The sequence below is a fragment of the Lynx rufus genome, unplaced genomic scaffold, assembly GCF_022079265.1.
Source record: "Lynx rufus isolate CCGP_SWC_20201006 ecotype Redwood Valley unplaced genomic scaffold, mLynRuf1.p SCAF_17, whole genome shotgun sequence".
NCBI lineage: Eukaryota > Metazoa > Chordata > Mammalia > Carnivora > Felidae > Lynx > Lynx rufus.
This window is the reverse complement of record NW_025814831.1, coordinates 24,845,683-24,871,469: the sequence shown is the minus strand read 5'-3', so window position 1 is coordinate 24,871,469 and position 25,787 is coordinate 24,845,683. Positions and strand designations below refer to the sequence as shown.

Here is a 25,787-nt window from a genome sequence, read left to right as displayed (position 1 = left end):
CTTAATATCTTTAAGATACTAACTGAATTTTACAGGTCTTCTGGAGTTCAACAGTTCTTTATAACAAAACAGTCTAGTTTAACCAGCAGAGGGAAGCAGTGAACACTTTTCAGCCTCCCTCCTCCCCCCCCCACCCCCTTTCAGCCTCCCTCCTCCACCGCCACCCCCCCCCCCCACCCCGGGTCCTTGGGTAGGTTGGAAAGGGGACCCTTACCTAACTTGAAAGGCAAAGATGTCTGTCTGACCAGTTAGCTAACTGGTCTGTCTGACCAGTTAGCATTCTTTTGTCTGGTTGAGCCTCATGGTCCTATGTGCAATAGCATATTGTGTTGTTGTTTTTTTTTTTTTTTTTTTCTATCTCGTTGACTTACTGTGTCAAACCCATTCACTCATCTCCTAAGTTCAACCTCATTTATTGCTTCTGTTGTTTAACCAGCTTTCATTCTGGGTTCACTGCTACCTTTATAAAAGCTTCCCATCAGCTTCACAAGCTGACTTGCAGTATGGAAGTCACTCCCCTTTGCCTAAGAGTCAACTTCCCACGTGATCTAGTAATAAGATGGAATAGTCCACTCCAGTTTTCCTTTGGCCAGGAATTTCTTATATCCAGTGGACCACATATGGTCTGTGTACCTGAGAAGACAGGAAGTTGGGAATCACCATGCACTTAAAATAGCCACTTTGTTTTCTCCTGAAAATGCACAATGTCATTTAAATCAAGAATTTTTGTCTCCTTGGCTTGCTCTTACTTCTTTCAGCATTAAAGGCAATGCTGGGATAAATGTAACATTTGGGAATTAAATCAAATATCTTAGTTTCAAAGACTGTGGGATGACAGAAATTCCAGTTATCCTGCAATAATTAATCATACCCAATTAAAACATAAATACACACATTAAAAAGCATAAGGTACTCTTCAGATGTTAAATATTATCATGCCATCCGCTTTTCAGATTTGTAAGTTAATAGGAATCATCCATTTAACTCTGTAGCAGCATGGCTTGATAGGAACATAATGTGAGTCACATATGTAATTTTAAATTTCCTAGTATTCTAGCTACTTGTAAAAAAGACATAAAGTAACAGGTAGGGTTAATTTTAATTTTATGTTATTTAACTTAACCCAGCATATCCGAAGTATTATCACTTCAGCGTGTAATGGTATAAAATTATTAATAATACATTTTACATTCCTTTTTCACGTTAAACCTTCAAAACCGAGTGTGTATTTTACACTTGGAGCACACCTCAATTCAGACTACATACCTTTCAAGTGCTCTGTGGCTACATGTGTCTGTGCCTACTGCATTAGAAGCATAGTTCTATAGAGTATAAAAAAATTGGGGTATAAGGAACTAAAACTGTTGTACTGGATTAAAAGGACGTCTAAACTAACTCTTATAAGGGTGGCTTAAAAGGTATAGCATAAAGGGGGGAATGGAGTCCACTTAAGAGAACTTCAGGAGAAGCAGTGAGAGCATTAGCAAAAGGAAATTACCCATCAAATTGGGGAAAATGTTCCCATCCCTACCTGTATCTCTGTGTGCAGTTTGGCATGACTCATCACATGCATTATGGTGGGGCCCAACCTTCCTCTGAGTATGGGTGATTGTTCAGCACCGGATATTGTGACTTGATGGTTCTGCCATCCGAATTTGTGGCAAGTCCCCTGGGCCTAATAACCCTGCACTCTATTGCCATGGAGATAATTGCAGTGATTACCTATGGAGCATTATGACCGCCCCACTGGGTGGGATGAAGTGGGGGGGGGTGAGTGCTCGGGAGGAACGTCCTTGTTTATTGTACACCGATGACTTGGATAATTAGCCTAAGTGGCCAGGAAAAATGACCAAAAAGTGGGTTAAGGCATAAATTACTGCCATTGGAAGTTTACACCATGTGCATAAGCCCTTATAAGAGGTCCCAGGAGCCTTTTAGGGCACTGTGGAAATGAAGCTAAAGAAGATGGGGAGGGGGGAACGAGGAACACAGAACCTTAGAGAGACTGCAGACAGATGTCATTCTCATTCTGAATCTCTGTTCATACTATGGACCCCTTGAGAAGGCCTTTCAGTATTGTGCAGCATGGCAATCATAGGAAATAGAATACATTTCCTGATGTATCATTTCTGTATGTAGAACAATAAATAGGTAGGGGATGAGGATCTGTTACTAAAACCAAAGAGCTGCATCTCTTCAAGATGGTAAATGTGTTTTATCCCCACTGTCTGGGGTACATAGGCCAGAATATATCATATGTTTTGTCAACGTCATTGATAATGATCTTTCAAGATCCCTAAGTAGTAATTGTATTACTTTCCCTTGTATATCTAAGTGCAAAGAGTCCAAAATTATTTTAAAAAAGCATATTAATCCCCTACTCTGCCTCTCAACTGTTTATAGTAAGAAAGAAAAAAATCTTGAACTATGTTTTGATTTTATGTCTCTAATATATGCAGAATATATACTTCACAAGTTAAGCTCATTTCCAGACAACCTAGCCAACATCTGGCTATGACTTGCAGCCTCTTAATTTGGGCTAGGAATTTTGTAATAATGTCTGGTTCTAGTCTCAGCTGGTAAATCTCTCTTTCTATCTTGAGGCCAGCTTTGCAGTGAGACCAAGGCATGTATTGGCTGGAAATGCGATTCCACGATTGCAGATGGTAAACATCTGAGAGAAACACACGTGCTTCATTTCAAGACTGGCATGAATAAATAAAAAGGACATTGGTTTGGTGCTTTTTTGCTCACAGCCATTTGGGTTTCGCTATATTCCTACAAATCAAACAAATGGAGCTCTTTGGAGTTCCTAAGTCACCTTCATGCACACGCCCAGTTCTAGTGCCACATTCCCTGGTGGCATTTTCCGCAGGTTACAAGGAGTGCTCCCAAGTGACTCTTCCATACTTAACTCCTAGATGTTCAGAATTACTTTTGTGGGCTTGGTCTGGTTGTGCACACGTGTCTTTCAGTCTGGCCACACACTACCTTTATTTCTTGATGTTTATCCTGACTCATGGAGAATCATTTTTCTGGACCATATGCCTTGGGGTTGGCTGTGTGGATGTGGGAAGGCTCTTGTTACCACTGCTTCTGCTTTGTCAAGCCCAGTGTTCTCCCACCCCTGCTCTGCTGACGTGGCTCTGATGAGGCCTGCTCTGCCCTGGTCCATGCATCACCTGTCTGTGCTGTCTCTGGAGAACCTGTAGAGCATTTTGATTGTCTTTTTGAGTGATGTTGGTTATGCCAATTGTATTTTCATTTCTGTAATGTTGCCCTGGTTTACTCTACCTGTTACTAACCTCTGGTTATTGTTTTCGCCTTTTCTGTTCTTTTGCTAACAAAGTTGCGTTGACCAAAGCTGACCTGCAAGGTAGAGAAGGTTCTTGTTCCCATTACCACTTTGGACTGAGAGATGCCCTGTGTAACCCTCGGTATCTTTTCTTTAAGGGCCTCCAAGCTGTCACACCTCTTGGACAGCATCAGTTTTGGGGAGGGGGCTGAACCCCATGTTCTTCAGAAACAGTGGCAGAAAACCCAGATCAATGAGTGCAAAACAACAAAAGCAAGACTTTTTAGGGATGAGAACATGATTCCATTTTCAAGGGACTAAAGAGGTTTAACAGCATCCTGTATTGTGACAACTCATGAACACATTAATCCACTTCTGGAAATGGTTAATACCTCTCCAAGTAGTTGCCGCGGATGGGTTGGCTCTTCTTGATGTAGTCACTAGAGGAAGGCAACACTTGGAAAGAGAAAAAGAAAAAAAAAGACCACTCCAGTTCTTAATTTATAATTTTTTGGGTCGGGGAGGTCATTTCTTAGGACTTTTGAGGGCTTGGGCCTTATGAAAGAGAATGTCATTTTCTCTTAACTCATTTTAAAGAAATATTTCTAGGCATTTGGGAGATATCAATGTCATTAAAACGTTCTAGAGATTTATGTTTCCTATCAGGGATTTTGGTTGAGCACTTTAATTTCCTGTTTTGTGAGCTAAAGGAAAAAGTACTCTTGGGGAAGAAGAGGATGTGTCCGTTTTATCCTGAATACCCTTTAAAAAGCCTGCTTGTTAGATGTCAGTGAATATCTCCCACAGACACTGCTTTTTCTACCATTTGGAGAGGCACCATCCAAAGTCTGTAATGGACCACGGGTCAAGTTGTGTCAGGCTGCTTGACTCAGAATGGCAAACCAGGAAGGCATTTTAGGCATCTTTTGGCTGATAGTTCAGCAGGGGATTGAGCGTCGAATGGCTTCTGCGAGTTTGCAACCAGCAAAAATTGTTAAAAGTAGTTAACAGGGTAGCTTTAAAAACTACTGCTCTTCACCTAAAGGATCATTTACTTTGCTGTGACTTGCTGTCTGTTATGTGGGTAACCAATACAAGTGTCCATCTCTTGGGTGGACATCAACTAAATGAGGTCTCTCTCTAACCATTTTTCTATAACTTTTTTTCCATCACTTCTTAGCAGATTTGCATATATGCTGATATATAATAAAATTAATGAAAACAACATACACTGGGTTAGTATTTTGAAGTCCAAGGTAGCTGTAAAATAGCTTTCCATTTTTTTTCTTTTTATTGCTTGCTTTTTTTTTTTAATTTTTTTGCTTTCAATTTCAAAGAATGTTAAGAGGCCTTTCAGTATTACTAAAGGCTATTGCTTTCAGAAATTTTGCTCCTTGTCAAAATAGGTCTACCGACTGACACTCTGTAATGGAGGAGGGGGGAAGGGGATAGGATTTAATCTTCAGTAAGAGATAATCCAAGATTGTCAAAGCTCGTTATGATCAGATTTATTAGATACAACTAGAGAACTGTATCTCCTCCCAGACTTTATTCTTCACAATCAGAACTATGTGTATTTTGAACCCCCAGAATCTAGCACAGGCCTTTTTACATAGCGGCTCCCGATGTTGCAAAATGATCTTAAATTTGCCATTCAAAGGAGAAAGGGTTTGTAGGAATCCTACAAAGAAATGGTTGGTTTCTATGCCTATTATAAATTATTAGCCAAAGTATAGTACAGGTTTAGGGACATAATAGTTTGGAATATCTCAACTTGCCCATTTGTAGAATCAGTGAAATCATCAGTTTTTTCATGTTATTACTGTATTGACCCAAATGCTCTTCCATTCTTGATGACTGGACAGTCACTTTGTGGCAGGAGCTGTTATCCTTTATAATTATTTTGGGTCATTGTACTCTTTCCCCATATTGTGGCAAAAGACCTTTAGGATGTAAATGCCTTTTACTTTTTATTCTCCTGACATTGGGGTTTGGATCATTACTCATGCTGGCTCTTTTAGCTACAACCTGTGGGCACAGATAGTACTCATTACCATGAAGTGTGAAGGGCAGTAAAAACATATGACAAAGAGATGAGAGACAGGTTGAAATGTAAAGGCAAATGGTATTCAGAAAACACTATAATAGTGGGGTCTAGGAAGTGGCATGATGAGTCCAGACAGATCAACTGCCTGAGTCCTCTTACCACTGTGTTTGGGGTGGTGTCATTTGTGTGATTGTGTTAAGTTTAATGGGAACATACCTACTCCTATGTATCAGGCACTCAGCTGGGCACTGGGATTACCAGTGCGATACAGCTTGACTTCAGATGCATTCGAATGGGATCCTCCAGGAAGGACAATGCAGAACGAACATTGATTTTCTAGAAGAGAAGGAGCATGCTGTGTGAACACAGAGGAGGGCTGCTGGACTATGGGGGTTGGATGGGCATGGTAGGTGCTCAGGTGTATTTCTCAGGCAGAGTTTGAGCCAAGTTGGAAGGATAACATGTTTGAGGTACGTGACAGGTAGAAACACATTCAAGAGTTTGGCCAGTCTGAGGACCAATGTGAAGCTCAGTTTGGCTGAAATAATTTGCATATGGAGATGTGATCAAAGGTGAAGCTAGAACATAGGATGGAGGCAGGTGATGACTGCCTTTTTGTGTGAGGAGTTGGGCATTACCCTGAGGGCACTATGAGGAGGACAGAGACTTGGTCAGCTTTCATTTTATCAAGATCACTCTGACACCAGGTGGAGAATGGATGTGAAGGACAGGAACTGAAAAACAGAGAGCAGAGTTAGGAGGGAAGTAGCATGTTCCAAGGTTGAGGGAATAGGCTTGAACCTGATACTTGTTACTTTAGGTGGCTAAGGAGGTAAACATGTTTCTCTCCCAGAGGAGACCTCTGAGGAATGAGGAAGAAAATAATCTTTTTCTCCTGGTTGTTTCCCTTCTACCCTATGTTACGTGTTTCATATCAGGAGGTACCCTGAGATTCAAGGGTCCCTTGAATACAGTGACAATATCTATGGACCTTTCAGAAGTAATTTTCTAATTCCTTTTTATTATCAGAGGGGTATTCCTAGAGATATCCCTTAAAAGCTGTCAAATAAGAAAGGGGTCATACAACTATGAGAGAAACATTAAATTTGACCTGTTGGTAGTGAAACAGATGAGTTATAAACTATAAAAAATAAAAGAATAGCTTTTTATTGGGGTGGATGATTAATAAGAATACGTTTCCCCACTTTCCACTATAATTCCCCTTAAAAGGCTCTATTTCTTGTTAAATATGTAATAGCTTCTTTTCTAGAAATGTGATTTGTTCTTCTGCCCAAATGGTGGGCAGGTGGATTGGGGGTACCAAGAATTGATTAGATGTGGTTTTGAATGTTTTGTATCTTGCATAAGTCAATGAATGTATGGGGCTTTGATGCCTTAAAAATGTGAGGATTGTTTTAAGTAATTTTAGATAAGAGTTGGCATCAAACGCTTCAACAGGTAAAGGGAATTTAAATTCTCCAACTTTTTTTTTAATGTGAGAAGTATAGTTCCCCACTTAATTTTCCCCAAAGCTAAGGGCTTTCTCATATTCTCCATCATATTTTACATAATAAAATGTAGCATTGGACCTAATAGAAATCAGTCTCTTAGAAGTGATTTGCTGGGCACCTGGGTGGCTCAGTTGGTTGAGCGACCGACTTTGGCTTGCGGCATCATCTCACTGTGTCTGAGTTCGAGTCCTGCATCGGGCTCTGTGCTGACAGGAGCCTGCTTTGGATTCTAGGTCTCCCTCTCTCTCTGCCCCTCCCCCACTTGTGCTCCATCTCTGTCTCAGAAATAAATAAACATTAAAAAATATTAAAGGAAGTGATTTGAATTATAGGAAATAATGAAACACAGGAATTAAATTTGCCTTTTGTCTCTCAGCACTGCATGACAGAGGCTTCTCAAAAGAGAGCTGGGCAGTTAGGACTTACTACCTTAATGTGTCTTGATTCTGGACTCCTGACCAACTATACACCCAACTAAAATGGATAGAACTTGATTTTCCTTTCCAACAGAGTTGATAATACCCTTCATTGAAAGTTTACCTAGTGTATACATATGCTAAAGACTTGGTATATTGTGTCTCCATTGTGACCATGACCTTGTGACCTAAAGATGACTTTATAGGGTTTGCATATGTTATCTCATTTAATCCTCACATCATATGAGGTAGTGATGATTTCTATCTCTATTCTACAGATGGGTTCAGAGAATTTAAGTGGCTAGCCCAGGGTCACATTGCTAGTAAGTGATAAAGCTAAGTTTTAAAGCCTATGACCTCTTTCCTACTGTGCCAAAGGGTGTGAGCCCAGACTTTCCTATTTCTGTAGCAGAGGCACCACATAGGTGACCAAATGGTGCCTGAGAACGTCCTCTAGCTGATTTTATGTTAGATGGTGTCTATGTCAATACTACTTCACTAAGTTATAGATGATATTTGCACAATGTTATTTAAAACAAAGTATTTTAAAATCAGCTATCTTTTCATTGAGCTTGCCCTTTGAAACCTCTTTTCTCTCTTTTTAGAAATGCCCTCTACTACCCCAACACATCACTACACCAGTGCTGAGAAAAGAAGGGAAATCAGAAAATGAGGCCTCAGTTTACGTTTTTCGGGGCAACATTGACTTTTTGACAAGCTTTTCATTATTTTAAAAAGAAAAAATGATCTAATCATTTGACCTTTATGGCCCAGGCACCCTCTGAAAATAGGGTGGATTGAGCAAGAATATTTTATGATTGTAGACCTTGACAAATACTCCATCAGAAGCAGTCATCCACTGCTACCCCTCCATTGTCATGGAAGTGTCACATGAATAAATTGCTTTACTCAGAAAGTATACATACTTTGCAGTTCAGTGACCACCAAGGGAAGTGCTGTACTAGAGCTGGTACCAGTGTAGGAATTTTCAGGAATTTTGCACACTGGTTGACATCATGTAACATGTATTAGCTTGAAATTGGCCATGGTAGGAGAATTTTACGTTATGGAAATCAGGTTATAGAAATGTTATGGATCAGGGTTTTGTTGTGGTGGTGGTTGTGGTTGGTAAGTATTTACCTGCACAGAACTGATCAAAGGCCATTGGAGGTAAAGATCGCATGAGGGCGTCTTGGTTTCAACCAATGTCCATGCCCATCTTGACTTGTTTTATACTCAGTATACGATGAGAGGGCTGGAGTGATTGGAGCAGTTTTAGTAATACCTCTGTTCTCCTCAGTGTCCCCAAAATGTTAGATTTTATTATTAGTTTTTTTCACTCCTCATCCTAACCAAGTGACATTTTTGAACCCTCATTTGAGAAGAGGAAACCATAAACACCTGAGCATGCTTGCTAGGTGCAGTTGTGATGCTTTCTGAGCACGGGAATTGCCTTCAAGACAAAAAAGTAACATCTTGGAAACATGGCTGCTCTTGGGTCTTTCTGCCAATGAAATTTTATAATAATATTTAGGACCCTATTCTCTGACTTTGCTTAATCTTCTGTAAAATGGGAACTAGAGCGTTCACTTCTCAGGTAGCTCTCTATGAAGGACACTTGACACATTTAAGGATCATTGCTTTCTTATTTTGAAATTAAATAGAAGTGAATTGGGTTTCTGCCCATTAAAGGGGATGAATCTTATGTTGTCTGTAAATGGCTATCTTCAGAAAAGCCAAGAGAACCCAACACTATAAATATAGAATCACTCTGGGAGCACAGAGGGATCTTTGCTTCAAGGACCAAGATTTATGTGCAGCTAACTAAGTAGACTATCCCTAATGTCACAAACACCGTCCCTGAAGCTTCAGCATTTAAATCCTTATATTTTTGCAGTTGAGACTATAGATTGCTCAGAAAACTGGTAAGGGTCTTGTGCATATATGCACATACACATGCACAAATACATATGTCTATGTGTATTCATCTTGCTTTTTCCATTCTTTCTTCTTCTTTCCCACTTGATTACTGCTCACTCCTTCTTCCTCTGTGAAACAATGTAAATTTGAAAACGTAAAAGTACAAAAGTTATCAAGAGTAGAAAATAAAGTTGCAGGTGACAGATGGGATCTCTCTGGACAGTCATGGCAACTCTCATAAGGCTCCTCCCACAGTAGCTCTACTGGGTAAGGGACAGACAAACCCTTTGGCTGGCACAGAAGTCTACTGTGATGATGCTTCCACGTTCAGATTTCACTCATAGATTCTGAATCCTTTGACAAACACCTCATGTTTTGTGATTAAAGACAATGGATATTATTAAACCAGCCTTGCCTCATGCCTACCACTGGGCCACCACTCTTGGCCCTTTAGCATAAATGGATGTAGGGAATCAGAACAGATGTATCATTCCCGGACTCCCCTCATCACCAATCTTACCACCCCAATATGGCCAAGACAGCTGGTGCTAGTTTAGCAATATCTATGTTAAATTGGAATGTTTGAGTCATAGGTTTGGTTAAGTGCTACTTGGGCAATAATAGAGGGAAAATACACTCTAGTTTAAGTGTCCTTTGCTTCAGGCAGCACTTTATCTCAAGGACTTGCAAGTCATAAAAGACAAGTCTGTCAACTTTTGGTTTTCTAGACCATGAAGAGGAGTTGACTGAATCAGTTTGCATGTACTGATTTTGGCAGTAACAGGCATGAAATGACTGTCTGAGACAGTTCTTAAAGAGAAAAAACCAATCCCAAGTTCAAGCAGAGTGATGGGAAATTTGTGGCAGCCGGAGGTATCATCTGGAAAAAAAAAAAGACTCAATGTGATGCTTTTTCTGTGAACTAAAAACAGAACTGGGAGTTAGAAACCTAAGTACTAGCATCATTGAGGGCTTACTTAGTTTTTTCATGGTTGCTTCTGTTGCCTTGTCCCTTCCTACTATAAAGATGTTGCTGCCTTTTCTCCAAAGAATATGTGGCAATTTTAGTGAGAATTGGTTACATATCAAATGCAAAAGTAGTATTCATCATCTCTATACAAGGGTTTCCTAAAGGTTTAGTACAGTTTTAAACTATTAATAATAATTTTGAGAACTTCTAAATATATAATTCTGAAAGTTTATGTTATCTTAGAATATTTGAAATTTTAGGCTGATTTAGAAAAATGCTTTGGACAAAATTATTATTGAGTTCTTAGGAATATGTTTTATTTATAAGTATGCATTTGATACAGATTTTTGTTCTGGTATTATATATATTTGGACAAACTAGATCTTCCTGTTAATTTTAATTGAATTTTGAATTGAAATGGCCTTTGGGAATTTTTCTCAAAAAAACATACATTTTTACATTAAAATGTCATCTTTGTCTGGTTGTAGATTAGAGATACCTTATTTAAGTTTCTCTTGTTAATCCAATGGGAATATGCACATGCATGCATGCACACACACACACACACACACACACACACGCGCGCACAAACATACACACCCTCTGGCTTACACATATCCATAGAGGGTAGGTGGCTCAACTATGGAGTTGGAAAACTTGGGTTTGAGACCTTACCCTGCTACTTGTTAGGTGTGGGGCCTTGCCAAACAAACAAACAAACAAACAAGGCACCTAAGCTCCTATTCTTATGTCTTAATTTACTTTTCTAAAATCCTTTCCTTTCAACTTGATCATCAGTGAAAAAATTCTTTTATTTTTGTAATTTTTTAAGTTTATTTACTTATTTTGAAAGAGAGAGAGCAAGCAGGGGAGTAGCAGAGAGAGTAGGAGGAGAGAGAGAGAATCCCAACCAGGCTCTCTACCATTAGCACAGAGCTCCATGTGGGGCTCAAACTCACAAACCATGCAATCATGACCTGAGCCAAAACCAACTGAGCCACCCAGGTGCCTCCAAAAATTCCTTTATTTTTGAAGTTCTGGATATCTTCCATGAGAAAAGCATTCCTCTGTTCTAATTCTTTAATACTTTTAATTGTAATTGCTTCATCATGTGTTTATGAAGATTAATTGAATTAATATCCGAAAAGCACTTAGTACAATGTCTGGCACATAAGAAGTGCTATGTAAATCTCTTGTTATTGTTACATCCTCTCTCTGATTTGTATAAGATCATTTTATATCAGTGGTGTGCGTTTAAAAGCATCGTTGAAGATTTTCTTGTTTTTTTCAGAGCATTTTGGTATGTTTAATATCTCTCTCTCTCTCTCTCTCTCTCTCTCTCTAATTTTGGAGACCCTGCTATCTATGAAAAATAGATAAAGATATAAAATATAATCTGTTCAGGGAAGGATGTACTTTAAGGAGTTTGAAATAAGAATAGGAGCTTATATTTTCATCTAGGAAGTGTTTTAAGAGTCTAGTCCAAACTCTTACTCATTCAGCAGTTCGTACTGTCCTTGGACACTGGGGACATAAGAGTTCTTGTCTCAATATCTGGTGAGATCGAATGAGTTTAGTAGTTAAATCAAGGGAGGAAATGTGGTCAATTAAATACCACCATCACCACCACTACCTCCCCCCAAAAGTGGTTCCAAGTAGAAAATTGCTTGTATGAGATGATATTGGTAAATTTTACGGATAAATGTTTAGTTAGGAAAACCTCTTGGCTTTGAGTCATAAAAGAATGACTTTTTTTCTTGGTTCTTTTATTCTTTTTTTTATTTAACATTATTTTCTGAGCTGTTGCTTTATACCAAAAATCTGCAGGAAGGACATTTCAGGCTGTAGATAGAGCAGACCTTGAAGGTCTGTAGGTAGACCTTGAAGGTAGGGATGGTCTTGAAGTGTTACAGCAGAGGTCCTAGGATATAAGCAGGTCTCAGAAACACCCAGAGGGCTTGTTACAGCTCAGATTCCTGAGCCCTGCCCCTAGCTAGTAACTCTGGGTGGAGCCTGAAAAGGTACATGTCTCACAAGCTCCTAGGTGATACAGGTGCTGCTGACTTGGGGCCCACACTGTGAGCACCGCTGTGGTAGAGAGGAACTGGAAGGAGAAAGGGATGGCGGGAGCACTAAGGGCTGGGGGCCAATAGTAGGAAATGAGGCTGGAGAACGGGGCAGGGGCCCTAGGGTCTCAGCCTTGATAGGAAGTTCAAGTTTAGTCTCTCAGATAAATGAAAAGTCATTGAAGGTTCTTCTGGTCCTCCCTCACTGAAGTGGCTCTTGTTTCTGAGGTGATTACAGTGGAGTCAGTCTTCGAGGGTTATCTGATTCTACATGGCAGTCACCCCTTCGTGCATGTGAAACAAATCCTTTGGTATTTGAAAATAACCTGTAATTCCCTCTGTTTTGGGTTTCTGACCAACCTTCAACAAATAGGACAGGTTGCTCACTTTGCGGAGCACAGACATTCACCCATGCTCAGGTTTTGACTGTATGAGACATAGGCAAATCGGAGTGCTGTAATTCAGACCAGCCCCACATTTACTGAAAATGCTTTCTCTGTATCTGGCACAGTAAACTAATGCAGCAAGGATATAATCAAAGCACATTATGATTTCTAACAGCAGGCAGCGTTCAATCTTTTGGGGACAAATACTAAAAAAAAAAAAAAAAAAGAAACAATTAGAGGATTATATAGGCAGAGGACAGCACAATGTGTGATAAAGTATTAAATTGAGTATTATCAGATGTAAATGTTAATGATGCAGATAGTAAGTGCTGTGGCCCCAAGAAGCAGGAGAATTGTTTGAAATTAGTAGGGGATATTTTATACGGGGGAGGCATTCGAGCTGGTCCTTGGAAAATGGTGAAAATTTATCTAGTTAGAGGGAAAGGCAAAAGCATGGAAGAGCCTTTGTCTTCAGATTCAGTCAACATGCAAGGAATTATTGTGTTTTCCCAAAGTTTTTGCTGTTCTGCCTTTCAAGGGAAAGCCTGCCATGTGTTTCTGATTCTTGAGTACAATTGAATTACTAATCCATTGTCTGCTAAGAGCTGTTTGGTCAGGGAGCCCCGTGGACTTCTCCGAAACTTTTATCCTTTGAAAGAAGCTGTCCTGATTTGCCATTGTTAATGAAACTTGTACTACACAATGCTCAAGTTTAAGACCCACTGAGAACATGACCATGAACCTCCTTTCATCTCCACATGGGGGAACCACATGGCATATAGGAGCTGCAGAGACCCAGCAGCAGTGCTGCTCCCCTAGTGTTAGTAATTGTCTTGAACTTTCTCATGTTATATCCTAATAGCTTTGTATTAGGAGTGACGGTCTGTACCGCTTCCACCCCTCATGAATAAATACAAAATGTCTTGCCACCCAGAAGACAAACCCTTTGTAGTCACGAGTCTCTTTTGAACATGCATCCTTAGGACTCTGCATGCATACATTTCAACATTCTCTGCCTGTGTGAGGCTTTGCTTGGAAATTGTGAAATGTGCACTTATTGCAGTGGATATATTTTTACTCTGGCAACTGTTTTTTTTTTTTTTGCATCAGATCCTGAGTAATACATTAGATGAGTCAAAGGGCTCACCTCCTTTGCTGAGGCTCTCTAGGAGTTTTTCCTGTTAGCTCAGATAATTCCAAAGGTGCAGGTTTATATATATAATCCCAAGGTTAGGCAGAAGATAGAAATGAAAAGGAGAGGATGGTTAAAGAGAGGCCCCAGGCTGACCTAAAGAGAAATTGTAATGGTAATTTGTATGATAAAGATCACCAAACTTTTTCAATTGCTCACTCATATCCAGAAAATATTTTTGAGAATGGAGTACTTATATATTGCTTGTTTATGGAAGATACACAAAAATAGAAATAGTAAGAAATTTTAAATAAAGTTAATTTCTAATATTCTCTTCCTATCCTTCAAATAATTTTCTTTTGCATCATTTGGCATATGAACGCTGCTTTTGAATACACTTTCTTATAAACCTGTAGCAGCGGCATGATGCAGTATACTGGTTTTCAAATTTTAGGCTGTTTCACAATTTCCTGAAAGCTTGTGCAAACACAAATTTATACCTGTTTCCTAGGTTTCTAATTCAGTAGGTCTGGGGCCCAATAATATGTATTTCTAACAACTTCCCAGGTGATGGTCTGAGAAGTAACCCTTTAAAAACAATTAATGTAGTTAAGAGCTTGGGTCTCAGAGATAGTTAACCTAAGTTGGACATCAGGGTCTTTTCATTACCTAATATGTGATTTTGGGTAAATTATTTCACTTGTATGAGCTTAGTTTTTTTTTCTTTTAATCTGTGAAATGGATGGTCATAATTACTTACCTCTTCGTGTCACTGGAGAGCGTAATAAGATACTGTAGACAAAGTGCTTAGTACCCAGTACTTACCACCTACAAAACACCAATACATGTTGGCTGCACTTTTCTCCTCCTCTTCATATCATCAAACATTTTTTAATGTCATAGAGTAAACTTTAGGGACTCTTATTCCTTAATTCATAAGAGTGATGGGAATAAATGTTTCTGCTTTATCATTATACAGTTAGACCATGCTCCAAATGAAGTATCTTTCTAGTTGGATGGTAGAGATGAAGCTCTTTTGCAAAGTCTGCCTAAGAGAGAACAGTGTGTTCAGCCCTCTCCCTTATGTGTGTAACTGTTGATAGTTTGTGGCTAAGTGTGTATTTCTGTAGTCTTTTGTACATACTGACTCTTGTTGCATGATATAGAGTTGAAATTTTTGGCGGTTGTGGTTTTGAGTGTTTGGGGGCATGAGAGTAGCAAATCCAAGTGATTCTTTTGAATTTGGTTTATTATTAACACTTCTCTCTCCTTTTTTCTTCTCTTCCCCTCTTCTTATGAATTACTAGGACCAAGTACCACCTGCCAGGAAGATTCATGTGCCAACCAGGGGGTCTGCATGCAGCAGTGGGAAGGCTTCACCTGCGACTGTTCCATGACATCATATTCTGGAAACCAGTGCAATGATCGTGAGTCCAACCTTTTTATACTTGTGATTTCTTTTGCAGAATTTAGAGGTTTGGAGATACCTTAAGGGGCAATATGTAAAAGGATGGCTCTTCTGAAATATTTGTAAGCAACTTCCTCCTCCAGAAACTTGGAAAATAAAGGACTGGTGCTCTTAATGGAAGAGCAAAGAGACATTTCTTGCTCAACATTACTGGATGTTTTCCCATTTGCCTACTCCCTATGTTTCTTCTTTAGATTAGATTGTGTGTGGCTGAGCAGCAAAAAAACAATTCAGCCAATATTTTTGCTCTAAGCAGTTTAATTTCCATTAATTAAGTCATCTGGATAACAATTTTGAGACTTTCCCATTTGCATTGTCTAGAATTCAGAGGATGTTTAAGGAATGTAGCTATTTTCTTCAAAATTCTGAATTTGGAGAATTTCTTAGATTTTCCAAATGATGAAAATGTTCAGAGTTTATTATTTTTTTCTAACTAGAGATGTTTAAAGCATTCTCAGGGGTTTTGCAAATGTCAGAAATTTCCTCTGGCTAAGTTTATTAATATCTATTTGATTTATATATACGTAGTAATTCTGTTTATGTATGATTTCTATTTTGTTAGTATACTTATATGTATGTATCTGTGAATGTGGTTCATATTGGAGGAGGGCTAGTTGTTATCTTGAGCACTAGCAATGCCTCAGGCGCATGAGCTGATTTAATTCTAGAAGACTGATTTCATGAAGTTGATTCTAGAATTGATGGTGGAGATACTTCAATACTGTGGGAATCTATAGTCTGTGTTTTCACTTCCTTTTTGTGTTATTTTCCTGACATGGCTATTTTTAAAGATGAGCAAAGAGCTGAATTTTCTGAATACCTATTGCAAAGAGATGTGTTGAAAGCCCTGACCTAGTGGGTCCTGCTAATCTTCAGATTTTCTAAACGTAGCCTTCAGGATAGGAGTTTATTTTACCATCTGAACTTGTAGTCAGTGGCCTCTTGGTTTTATTTAAAAAAAAAAAAAAGACGCATGGTATTATCTGAGCAAATACTAAAGTCATATTATGGTTGCCTAAGTGGGAGCAGGCACTGATTATACTGATTACATATTTATTTGGTTTTCCTTGAGTACTTATTTCTCAACTTTTATTTTTTCATGTGTGTGGTTGCCTCTTGTTCTGTTTGCCATATTTCTCATAGCTTTTTATCTTCATGTGCTTCATCAGTCTCTTAAGATATACCCGGAGAAACAAGTGGGGACTCTATCGATGTAGAGAGAAAAATATTTGATTCTCATTCCTCTAACTGTAAGCATATGGCTCTCTATCTGTAAAGCAAAAGGCACAGTATTTACAGAAAGTTTGACATCAGATTGTTCTTTTCCAAGTACTTGGTATTATTGAAAGTCCTGTGTCCACATTGATAATTTGGAAATACTGTTTAACTCAGAAATAGGCAGTTATGGACCCATCCAGAATATCTGGGGAATGGTGCTGTATGCTCTTTATTTTTCCTCCAATTTGCCTGCATAGGACTCATTAGGAGAGCTCTTTATCCTAAATGGTGGTATAATGCTTTTTTATCCTCCCAAGTTTATTCCATATCATAAATACAAAGCACTCCTGGTAGAAAAAAGGACGAGACTACAAATAGAAAAGACAGAAAGGTAAGTTACTCTAACTGCAATGAAAACGCACACTCTTCAGAAGGTATGTATACATGTTTTTCTCATTGACAAACTTCTTTCTGCCGCCCAGTCCCAGGCATGGTTTTCTGCTAAAAATCAACTAGGATTCTTTCTAGCTTTCTGTGATGTTTTTTCTGACTTTATAAAGAGCCCATTGTGTCTCAGTCCAGAATGAAGACTGGTTGCACTATCTGACTCAGTTTGTCAGTGTATAATGAAGTACTAGAACGGGGGAAATGGTCAGCTTTTTTTTTTGTGGCAGCAGCACCTTATCCTTCAAAACCGTATGTGAGATACCCAGGCCTAGGGTAATGTATTCTGGATTGTATTCTGCAAACAAGTGAGTTGAATTTTTTTATTGTAGAAGACCTCTGAGCCCAAGTCATTAAAAGAAACTGCTCACCTGGTCTGCTCTTGAGAGCAGACCAGGGCTTCTGTGATTAGATGACTATATAGAAATGTGAACAAGTACATTTTGATGGCAGAATGTAAGGGATATACAGAATTTAGATATACTGGATATTACTATAAAGCGCAGAAATAAATTTTTAATAAAACCAACCACATGCATCATAGTGTTGGGTTGTACAATGGATGTCTCCGTATCCAATGATTGACATTGAAGGTTTCTTAAAATTGTACATTGGGTGTCTCTATATCCAGTGATCGACATTTAAAGTATTGGGGGGAATTTCTTTCTTTGGAACTAGCATCAGAGCCAATTTGTTTCACCTAAAAAGTCAACCTTACCTCTTTACGTCATAGATCCTTACTTTCTATATCACCCTTGACCTTTAGAGTTATGCTATGCTGCTTTATCTCACAAACATCTTCAAAATTAAGTTACCTGTTTGATATTCTCTGGGCTTGTGTTAGCAAATTCTTGGTAGCTTAGCTTGTATCAGGACATAAGCCTTCATTCAGTATCATCGGCAGATTTGAACAGAACTCATGCTTATCATTGGTGAAGGCCATGGGGAAAATTGAAAAGAAAGGGGAAAAGATAAAATAAGTGAATGGAAGAAGAGGGATGATGAAGAAGAAGGAATGTAGAGAAAAGCAGGATTGAGTCTGGTGTGGAAGAACACAGAGGCCATCAGTGATTGCTTTGGTAACATGTATTTCAAGGTGGCCTGCATTTGACCTCACAAACAGAAATAGAGCATGATATTACAGTTGGAATGTCATGAAGGAAATCTGACCTTTACCCACTTTTTAGGAGTAGTGTATTCTATAGAATGTTGCATATATCTAAAATACCTTGAATTTCCTACAATGCTGTCATAGGCCCCTGTGGTTGGTCAAGGATTCTGTCTAATGGCAAAAGATAATTTGGGGGGATGGGGAGAAGGTTTGGATCTCTCATTTTCCATGAGATATTTTTCAAGATAGCAGATTGATATCAGTTAATGGAAGTGAAAACATCTCAATTTCTTACTGCACATCCAAGAATAGAAGCTTGTTTAATAGGAAAATGCTAGGTTTTGATATTTTTCAAAATAAAGGGTTCAGTTCAATTCATCATGGATAGAAAAAATTACTTATATCTGAGCATGATTTGTGAGTTCCTAAAGAAATGTTTGCGTTTTAGGGGTTTCCACATTTTTTCTAGCATTGATTCCTTCATTTATAAACTTTGGTTTTTCTTGCCTGTTTGCCAAATTGAGTGTTTGCTTGACAACTTTGAGGTGCTATCACATAGGTATCATCCCCGTGAGTAGAGTTTACATTTAGAAACTGTATCTCATTTAGTATGAGTAGACCTAGCATGGATGGGTTTGACTTTATTCCATCATGTTCTATGAGAGCATGGTGGGTTGATGGAGGCAGTGGGGTGAATTTCAGGTTTAGTCTTACAGTGTTCAAAGCTGATACAGTGATTCTGGAGGTGTGGTGTGTATTCTCCATGGCTGATTACCTTGTGGAAGAGTGACACTGTTGTATTGGATAGAAAACAAAAATCATCTGATTGGAAACCCAGGCATAATTGATTTACTAATTGTCTTATATAGTTTCAAGATAGGATCTTCTACCATTTTATGTAATAGCAAAATCACAGGGAGTTTCCTTTAGGTGACTTTTAGGGCTGATTTAAAACTATAATGGGCAAAATCATCCCAAAAGTAATTTTGAGTTCTTGTAGGATCCACTAAGATCTACGGAAGGACAAGAAATGGCATTATCCAGAGATAATCTTCATTCTGAAAAATTCAAAACAGAGAGGGCTGACTTCTCATAGGGTGCATACCACCTGAATGCCCACTTAATGACACAATGTTGGGGCTACATTTTAAGAAAAACAAGAGAAATGGAACCTTACAAAGGTTCTTATAGGGATATTCATTTTGGATATTGGGTTCTTACTGGTATTTAAAATCGGGACTAAGAGCCTGGGAGGTTTCAGTATGTTGTAGCCATCACCCCACTGGACAAATCCAGAATCCCTCTCCTGTAATGTGGGCAGTGCAACCTATTGTTGAGTTCCTCTCTACACAACACCACAAAATGTTGCACAAAATCCAGCTCACTGGCACGTACCCACACATATACAAAAGCATTGGCATTCTGGGGACCTTATGAAAACAGCGGTTTTAAATACTTCACATCAGTCCTTACCACCAAAGTTACCTTGAGGCATGTTTATGCTAACTGGCTTCAGTTGTATAAAATTCTGGGGTCTCATTATTGCTTCACTGCCCTGGAAAAGTGAATGTGGAACAGTCTGTGGCATGTGAGTGCTTAAAACACAGCGAGGTACTGGATTTAGAAATCAGATGTTTATAATGGCTTTGGGGGATAAAGAAATGTGGGTCCTCAGCCCACCCCCAGCAGCCAGCTACCTGTGCTACATTGCTAGTCTTACATTGTGGGCTACTTGTTGGAGAAATTGCCAGGTTCACACTGGCATGTTATAATAGATGTTCTTTGCTTGCAACAAATCAATAGCAAGCAGCTGTGGATCGTGCAGACAGTGGAGTGTGAAGCGCCTTTTCAGATAGTTTTCTGCTGGAGTGGCTGTTAAGCTGCACTGTTGGCTATTGATTGGCCTTTTGCTTTTTATTTATTGTGTGGGTTTATTTATTTTTTTTTAATGTAGGTTGGCGTATTGATTAAATCTGTTAAAAACACATTTCCCTTTCAGGCTTTAGAAAAAAATGAGCAATATATGCATTACTTAGTGTACAAACAAGACGACAGACACGTGTATGTTAATTCTGTCTCTTGGGTCCATATAGACACACTGGCCTTAGTTATGGGTCTGGGTTGTTATTTGAACAGTGATAATTCTCAAAGTAAAAGACTACAGTGTGTCTGTGTTTTCAGTTATGTGTTTAATGCCTACCTGTGTTTTCAGCCTCTGCCTGTCCAGTAAATAGGCCATGTCTGAGAAGTTCATTATTAAGATTGTTATTTGATGCTTAGGACACTTTATCATTTATTCATTCGTTCACTCACCAGACATGTCTTATTTGCAGATAATGATCATGAATAAGATACATTCCTGTTCTCAAAGACATTACATTCTAATGGGGGATGATGCACATGGAGGTGCTTCAGTAGAAATATAAATCATATGTAGTGAGGGTTCATAAAGTGGAGAGGCATCAACTGTCCCTGGGTTTGAGACTCCAAGAAGAGCTGCTGTTATTAAGAAATTCTTAATCGACAGATGAGTTTTGAAAAATCCGTAAGTCCTTTGTAAGCATGTATGGTAAGAAAGAAGGTCAGAAAGGAAAAACATCATTCCAGCAAGCAGAGAGAGAGACAGAGAGATAGAGAGAGAAAGAGAGAGAGAGGGTGGGAGGGAGGGGCAGGGGCAGGCTATAGCCAGTGCTAACATTCTGGCTGTTTCCTTCCATTCTTTTTTCTAAGCATTTGGATGGTTAAGATCACATTCTATATAAAGTTTGTGCTCTGCCTTATTGCGTTTAACATTGCATGATATACATTTTTCAAAGTATAAAAATTATTAGATTTTCTCATTTCCTTTAGTACATTATGGTGCTCATTTCTTTGGGACAGAACTCTCCATGTTGAGTCCTGGATGAGAACTAATTGGTCCAAATCTTTTTTTCATGGAACCATTGTTGGACATTTATCTTAGAAATGTAATTAAAATGAACTAAAAATTTTAAAAGTTGACTTGTAATGTATATAACTTATTAAATTATAAAAGGGAGCATAGCCATTAACTTAATTAGCTTTACAGTCAAAGTCCTTTAAATGCCAATGCTCACTCTTAACACTGACATTGAGTTTGTCACTTAACCTCTTGAAGCTTTGATACAGCACAGGGAGTATCATAGCACTTAATAAATAGAAGTAGTGATAGTTTTTATTGTAACTAATAATATTTGACATTTGTCAAGTCCTTATATGTTCCTGACACTCTATGAGGACCTTTATAAAGATGTCATCCCTTTAATCATCAAAGACCCGAAGAAATGCTATTGTCCTGATTTTAACAATGGAAATACTGAGGTCACACAAGAAATAGCTGAGTGAGGACTTGAATCCAGGTTTATACGACATTAAAGCTCACATTCTTATTCTTATTAGATTTGCTACCACCTTGTCGTTATTAGAAATAATAATGGCTTAACATCACTAATTACTAGAATGCTTAAAATACCAGGTGGTCAAGTCTTTACAGACACCCCAATAAGAATGTAGGGTGGGAAAAAGAGAAGTTCTGTGTTCCTGGTTGTTAATTTGATTATATTATGGAATTTTGAACACTTTAGATATTTCTGCGTTAATACTAAGATAAGGCTTTTTAGTTATAATATTGTTAGATCTTACAGAATTAGAATTAGAATATCTCCCCATATCCCCAAATATTTATATTTTTATTCTCTGTTGATCTAGATCTTCTTATTTCCATTGTTTCACTTTATTGCAATCTCCATATATGTCATATGGCATAGTGAATGAGACGCCTGATGTGGATTGGATGGCCTGTGTTAAAATCATGACTCTGGGGGCATTGGGGTGGCTCAGTCAGTTAAGCATCCAGCTCTTGATTGTAGGTTAGGTCTTGATCTTAGGGTTGTTAGTTCAAGTTCTGTGTTGGATTCTGCACTGGGCCTGGGGTCTGCACTGGGCATGGAGCCTACTTAAAAAAAAAAATCATGATCCTGTCACTTAATAGCTCTATTACTTTGGAATTAATTAATTAATTCCTTTGTATCCCCCCAATATGGATATTTATAGGTCCTATCTCACAGAAATGTTGTGAACATGAAGTGAATTTATAATTATGAAGGTCATAGCCTATCTAGAACTCTTGCCTATTCTTTGATATAATTTTCAAAAGTTAAAAACTTGACTCATACAAATATGATTTTCCTGAAGTTAAAAACATAACTCTCCTAAAAATACAGAATGAATATGTGCCAAATTTATTTAATTCCTTTGTGGGAAAAACAACAAGATGGTAAAAATGTAAACACTGTGGCAAAAGAATATTTGAAGAACAGGATATTGATAGGCATTAAAAAATATGAAATATTTAGATCAAGTATAAAACTGGTGAATGTCTCATAGGGAAAAAACCCTTAGCCTTTGGTGTTATCTTCTCTACCTACCATTATATCTTTATTGAACAAAAACTGACAGCCTAATCATCTCACAGAGTTTGGGGCCCAATTAATCATAAATATCACTGTCAAACACAGGTACATTTCCCCATAGAAGTATGTATTTCACAGGTGGTCTTATTAAACAAGGTCCTTCTATAACATTGAAGGGATGTGTAACTCTTGGCTTTTTTTCTAAATTTTGGATGATTTTTAATAACACTAGTATGATCTATTCAATTTCAAATCCTTTTTCTTTACCTTGAATACCTCTCACATACACAATTACCTTTTATTTTTTAACCATTTAACTGGGTAGCAAACACTGTGCTGAATTTGTTGTGTCATCTTGTCATCTTAACAACCATAGAAAGTAGATACTATTATGATCCCGGTTTTACAGATGAAGGAGCTGAGACATGAAGAAGTCAAGTGATCTGCTCAAGGTCATAAAACCATTAGGTAGGGGGACAAGGACTCAGTTTTATTTGTCTGACTGCGAAATCTGAGCTCTGGACAGCTGACGTCTCTGAATTCCTCAAGGAAAGCTTCTTAAAGAGAATACATCTGAACCCATAGGGATTTAGATTTACCTTAGCCATGGAGCTTGACTACTTCTGTTGCATCCATTACACTGTAATTTTTAGTATTTACATTGTTATTTGGTAAGAGGGACGTATCTTAAAACTTTTTTACTTCATTTTAAATAAAGGCTTCATTAGGATTGATCTGCTGGTGTAATAAGATCAGAAGTTCCATCAAAGTGCCATTTTGCAAGTTTGGTAGGTCTGGGCAGGCAGGGGCTGAGTCCAGAGAAGTCACTAAGGCTGGAGGAGCAGCCTGGTGCCGTAGGAGGCAAGATCCAGAAGGTAAGACAGATAAAGAGAAGCATTCATGAGCCAGCAGGACCTAAGGTAATGCCTTTAAGTTACTTCTTTGCATCTGTTTTTGATTCCTGGACCCACAGATATTTAATGTAGCTAAAAGGATGTCAGGAGATGGCATTTAGTCCCAGGGTCTTCTAAGAGAAAGGATCATGGTGCTGGTATTCTTGAAAGCAGTTTGATAGATGTGGGTTTTACCTTGTTGTCCTTGGGAATCACTCATTTATGATTTCCCTTGATATCAGGAAGGGACAATTTTGTAACACAAAATCTCTTGTATTGCTGATTTTAATACAGAAACTACTCAGTGAGAGCCAGGACTAATGGCAGCTTTTGTGTTGTATAACTCTCCATGAAAATGAGCTGAGACTCACAGGTAAAACATTAATTTCTGCAAATCTCAGCTGATACTTGGACCTATGGTTCAAGGAGAAATAGTGTCCACGACTCAGGGTCCTATCAGTTACCAGACATTATTGTGAGTTGTTGGAATCTGTAACATCACTAATTTCATTTCAGCCATCTTCAGGATGCTGTATTCGTAGGCCAATTTTATTACTTATGTTTAATTACAGCCCATTTATTTCTGGTGTGCCTGGCTAGTTACTTATTGATGGTGATGGCAATAATCCACTGAGAGCCTATTGGTTCACAGAAGATAATTTTATATTACCTTGTTAGTCACATACAGGTACAATTTTCATGTATTTTTCAATATAGACTTATAATTTCCTACATTTATTTCGATATATATTTTTATTTACATGCAAAGGCAAAAAATATGTAAACTATTTTCTCTTGTAAAATAAAGGTAATGAGTATAATTTGGTTTCCTTCCCTGTTTTTTTCAGGGTGGAGTGCATTTTGTGATGGTAAAATTTGCATTCAGCAAAACACATGGATCTTAAGTGCATGATGACAAATATTTACAACCATGTAACTAGTGCCCTAGTTGAGATAAAGGACAGTTCCATCTTCCTACAGAGTTCCCTTGTGCCCCTCTTATCATTCCCGTTCTCAAAAGGGACTGCTCTTTTAATTTGTGTCAGCATCTATGAGCTTTGTCTCTTCCTGTGTATCAATAGACTCATATATGATGCGATCTTTTGTTTCTGTTTTCTCTACCTACATGGAATGTTCCTTCCTTCCTTCCTTCCTTCCTTCCTTCCTTCCTTCCTTCCTTCCTATGTATTTACTTCGAGAAAGAGAGAGAGGGGCAAGCTTGGGAGGGGCAGAGAGAGAGAGAGAGAGAGAGAGAGAGAGAGAGAGAGAATCCCAAGCAGGTTTAGTACTACCAGTGTGGAGCCCAATGCAGGGCTCAAACTCATGAGCCATGAGATCATGACCTGAGCTGAAATCTAGAGTAGGACGTTTAATCTACTGAGCCACCCAGGTGCCCCCCTCTATAGAATGTGTTTAAGATTCACCCATGTCACTGTGCATTGTAGCTGCCTTGCCCTCTCCTGACCCTTAGCTCTTCTCATCTGAAGGAATCTGCAGGTCTCTGCCTGGGGACCCCTCCCTGCCATGCCCTTGACGTTCTCTCAAGGCGGTAAGCTGGGGGCAGTCTTAGCCCTCACTTTGTCTTCTTCCTGTCATGAATCCCTGTCCTTTGTGTGATGTATTGCAAACCATCATCTCACAACCATTGTCTTTTTCTCCATTGTTTCAAGCTGATTATAGATCCAATCTCAGTTATTCTAAGTGGACATCACCTGTTTCTTTTTACCTGTCTTCACCTTTACACTTTGAGATTGGGGGTGGGAAGGAGGAAGGGTCATCTCTTAATACACCATGTGCCATGGTTTAGCTTACAACCTCCAGGGATGAATTGAGGCTTTGCATGAGTCCCAGAATGGCCCTGGCAGTGTAGAATATTTCAGGACCTATGTTTTTGTTTTCTGGGTTTTTCTTTGGTGGGGGGCAGAGAGAAGATCCTTCAACTCTAGCTATAGATGTTCTGCAGTCAAGGAGCCTTCTGCAGCCATAGAAGCTGCACAAAGCTAGTTACATACCTGCTAATGTGTCTCCGTCAAGCCCTTCCTCATCTGAGTTTCTTTTATGAGGTCCCCATTGCTTTTTCCCTTCGTCCCTCTGATAACACTTGATTAAGCTCAGTGGGTGCAGGGATTGATTTGGCTCTTGGAGCTAGTTGTTCCTATTTTCTTTACCTAGAATTATAGTTTGTTTTCTCACCTAGCTTTATCCTGTGGATCTTTGCTGCCTGATCCATGTCTCTTTGCCAAATGAAATTAAGAGGTGTTTTCAAACAAACAAAAAAACAATTGAAGACTTCAGGAAAGGGGAGGCTTCTATGCCAGGGAGTGCTCTGGCCATTGACTGTTCTTATTTTGATTTTTAGATGCTGATGTGCACTTATTATTTTGATGCATGTCTACAAAAAATGAGGGGGCTTTACATTGCTGATGCTTTTTAGTTTTAACTGGTTTTTTTTGACAATTAAGGTTACACAAGATCACTGT

General features: G+C 38.7%; 1 protein-coding gene across 4 annotated transcripts in view; it reads left to right on the top strand.

Annotated features, from left to right (window-relative positions):
- The window catches only part of NRXN3 (neurexin 3), a 1,502,570-nt gene that overhangs the window by 702,130 nt on the left and 774,653 nt on the right, over nt 1-25,787 (top strand). For all 4 annotated transcript variants that reach the window (XM_047079783.1, XM_047079782.1, XM_047079785.1 and 1 more), the window contains one exon: nt 15,051-15,170. In XM_047079783.1, coding sequence (XP_046935739.1) covers nt 15,051-15,170 — 120 coding nt within the window. The remainder of the gene's footprint in view (nt 1-15,050; nt 15,171-25,787) is intronic.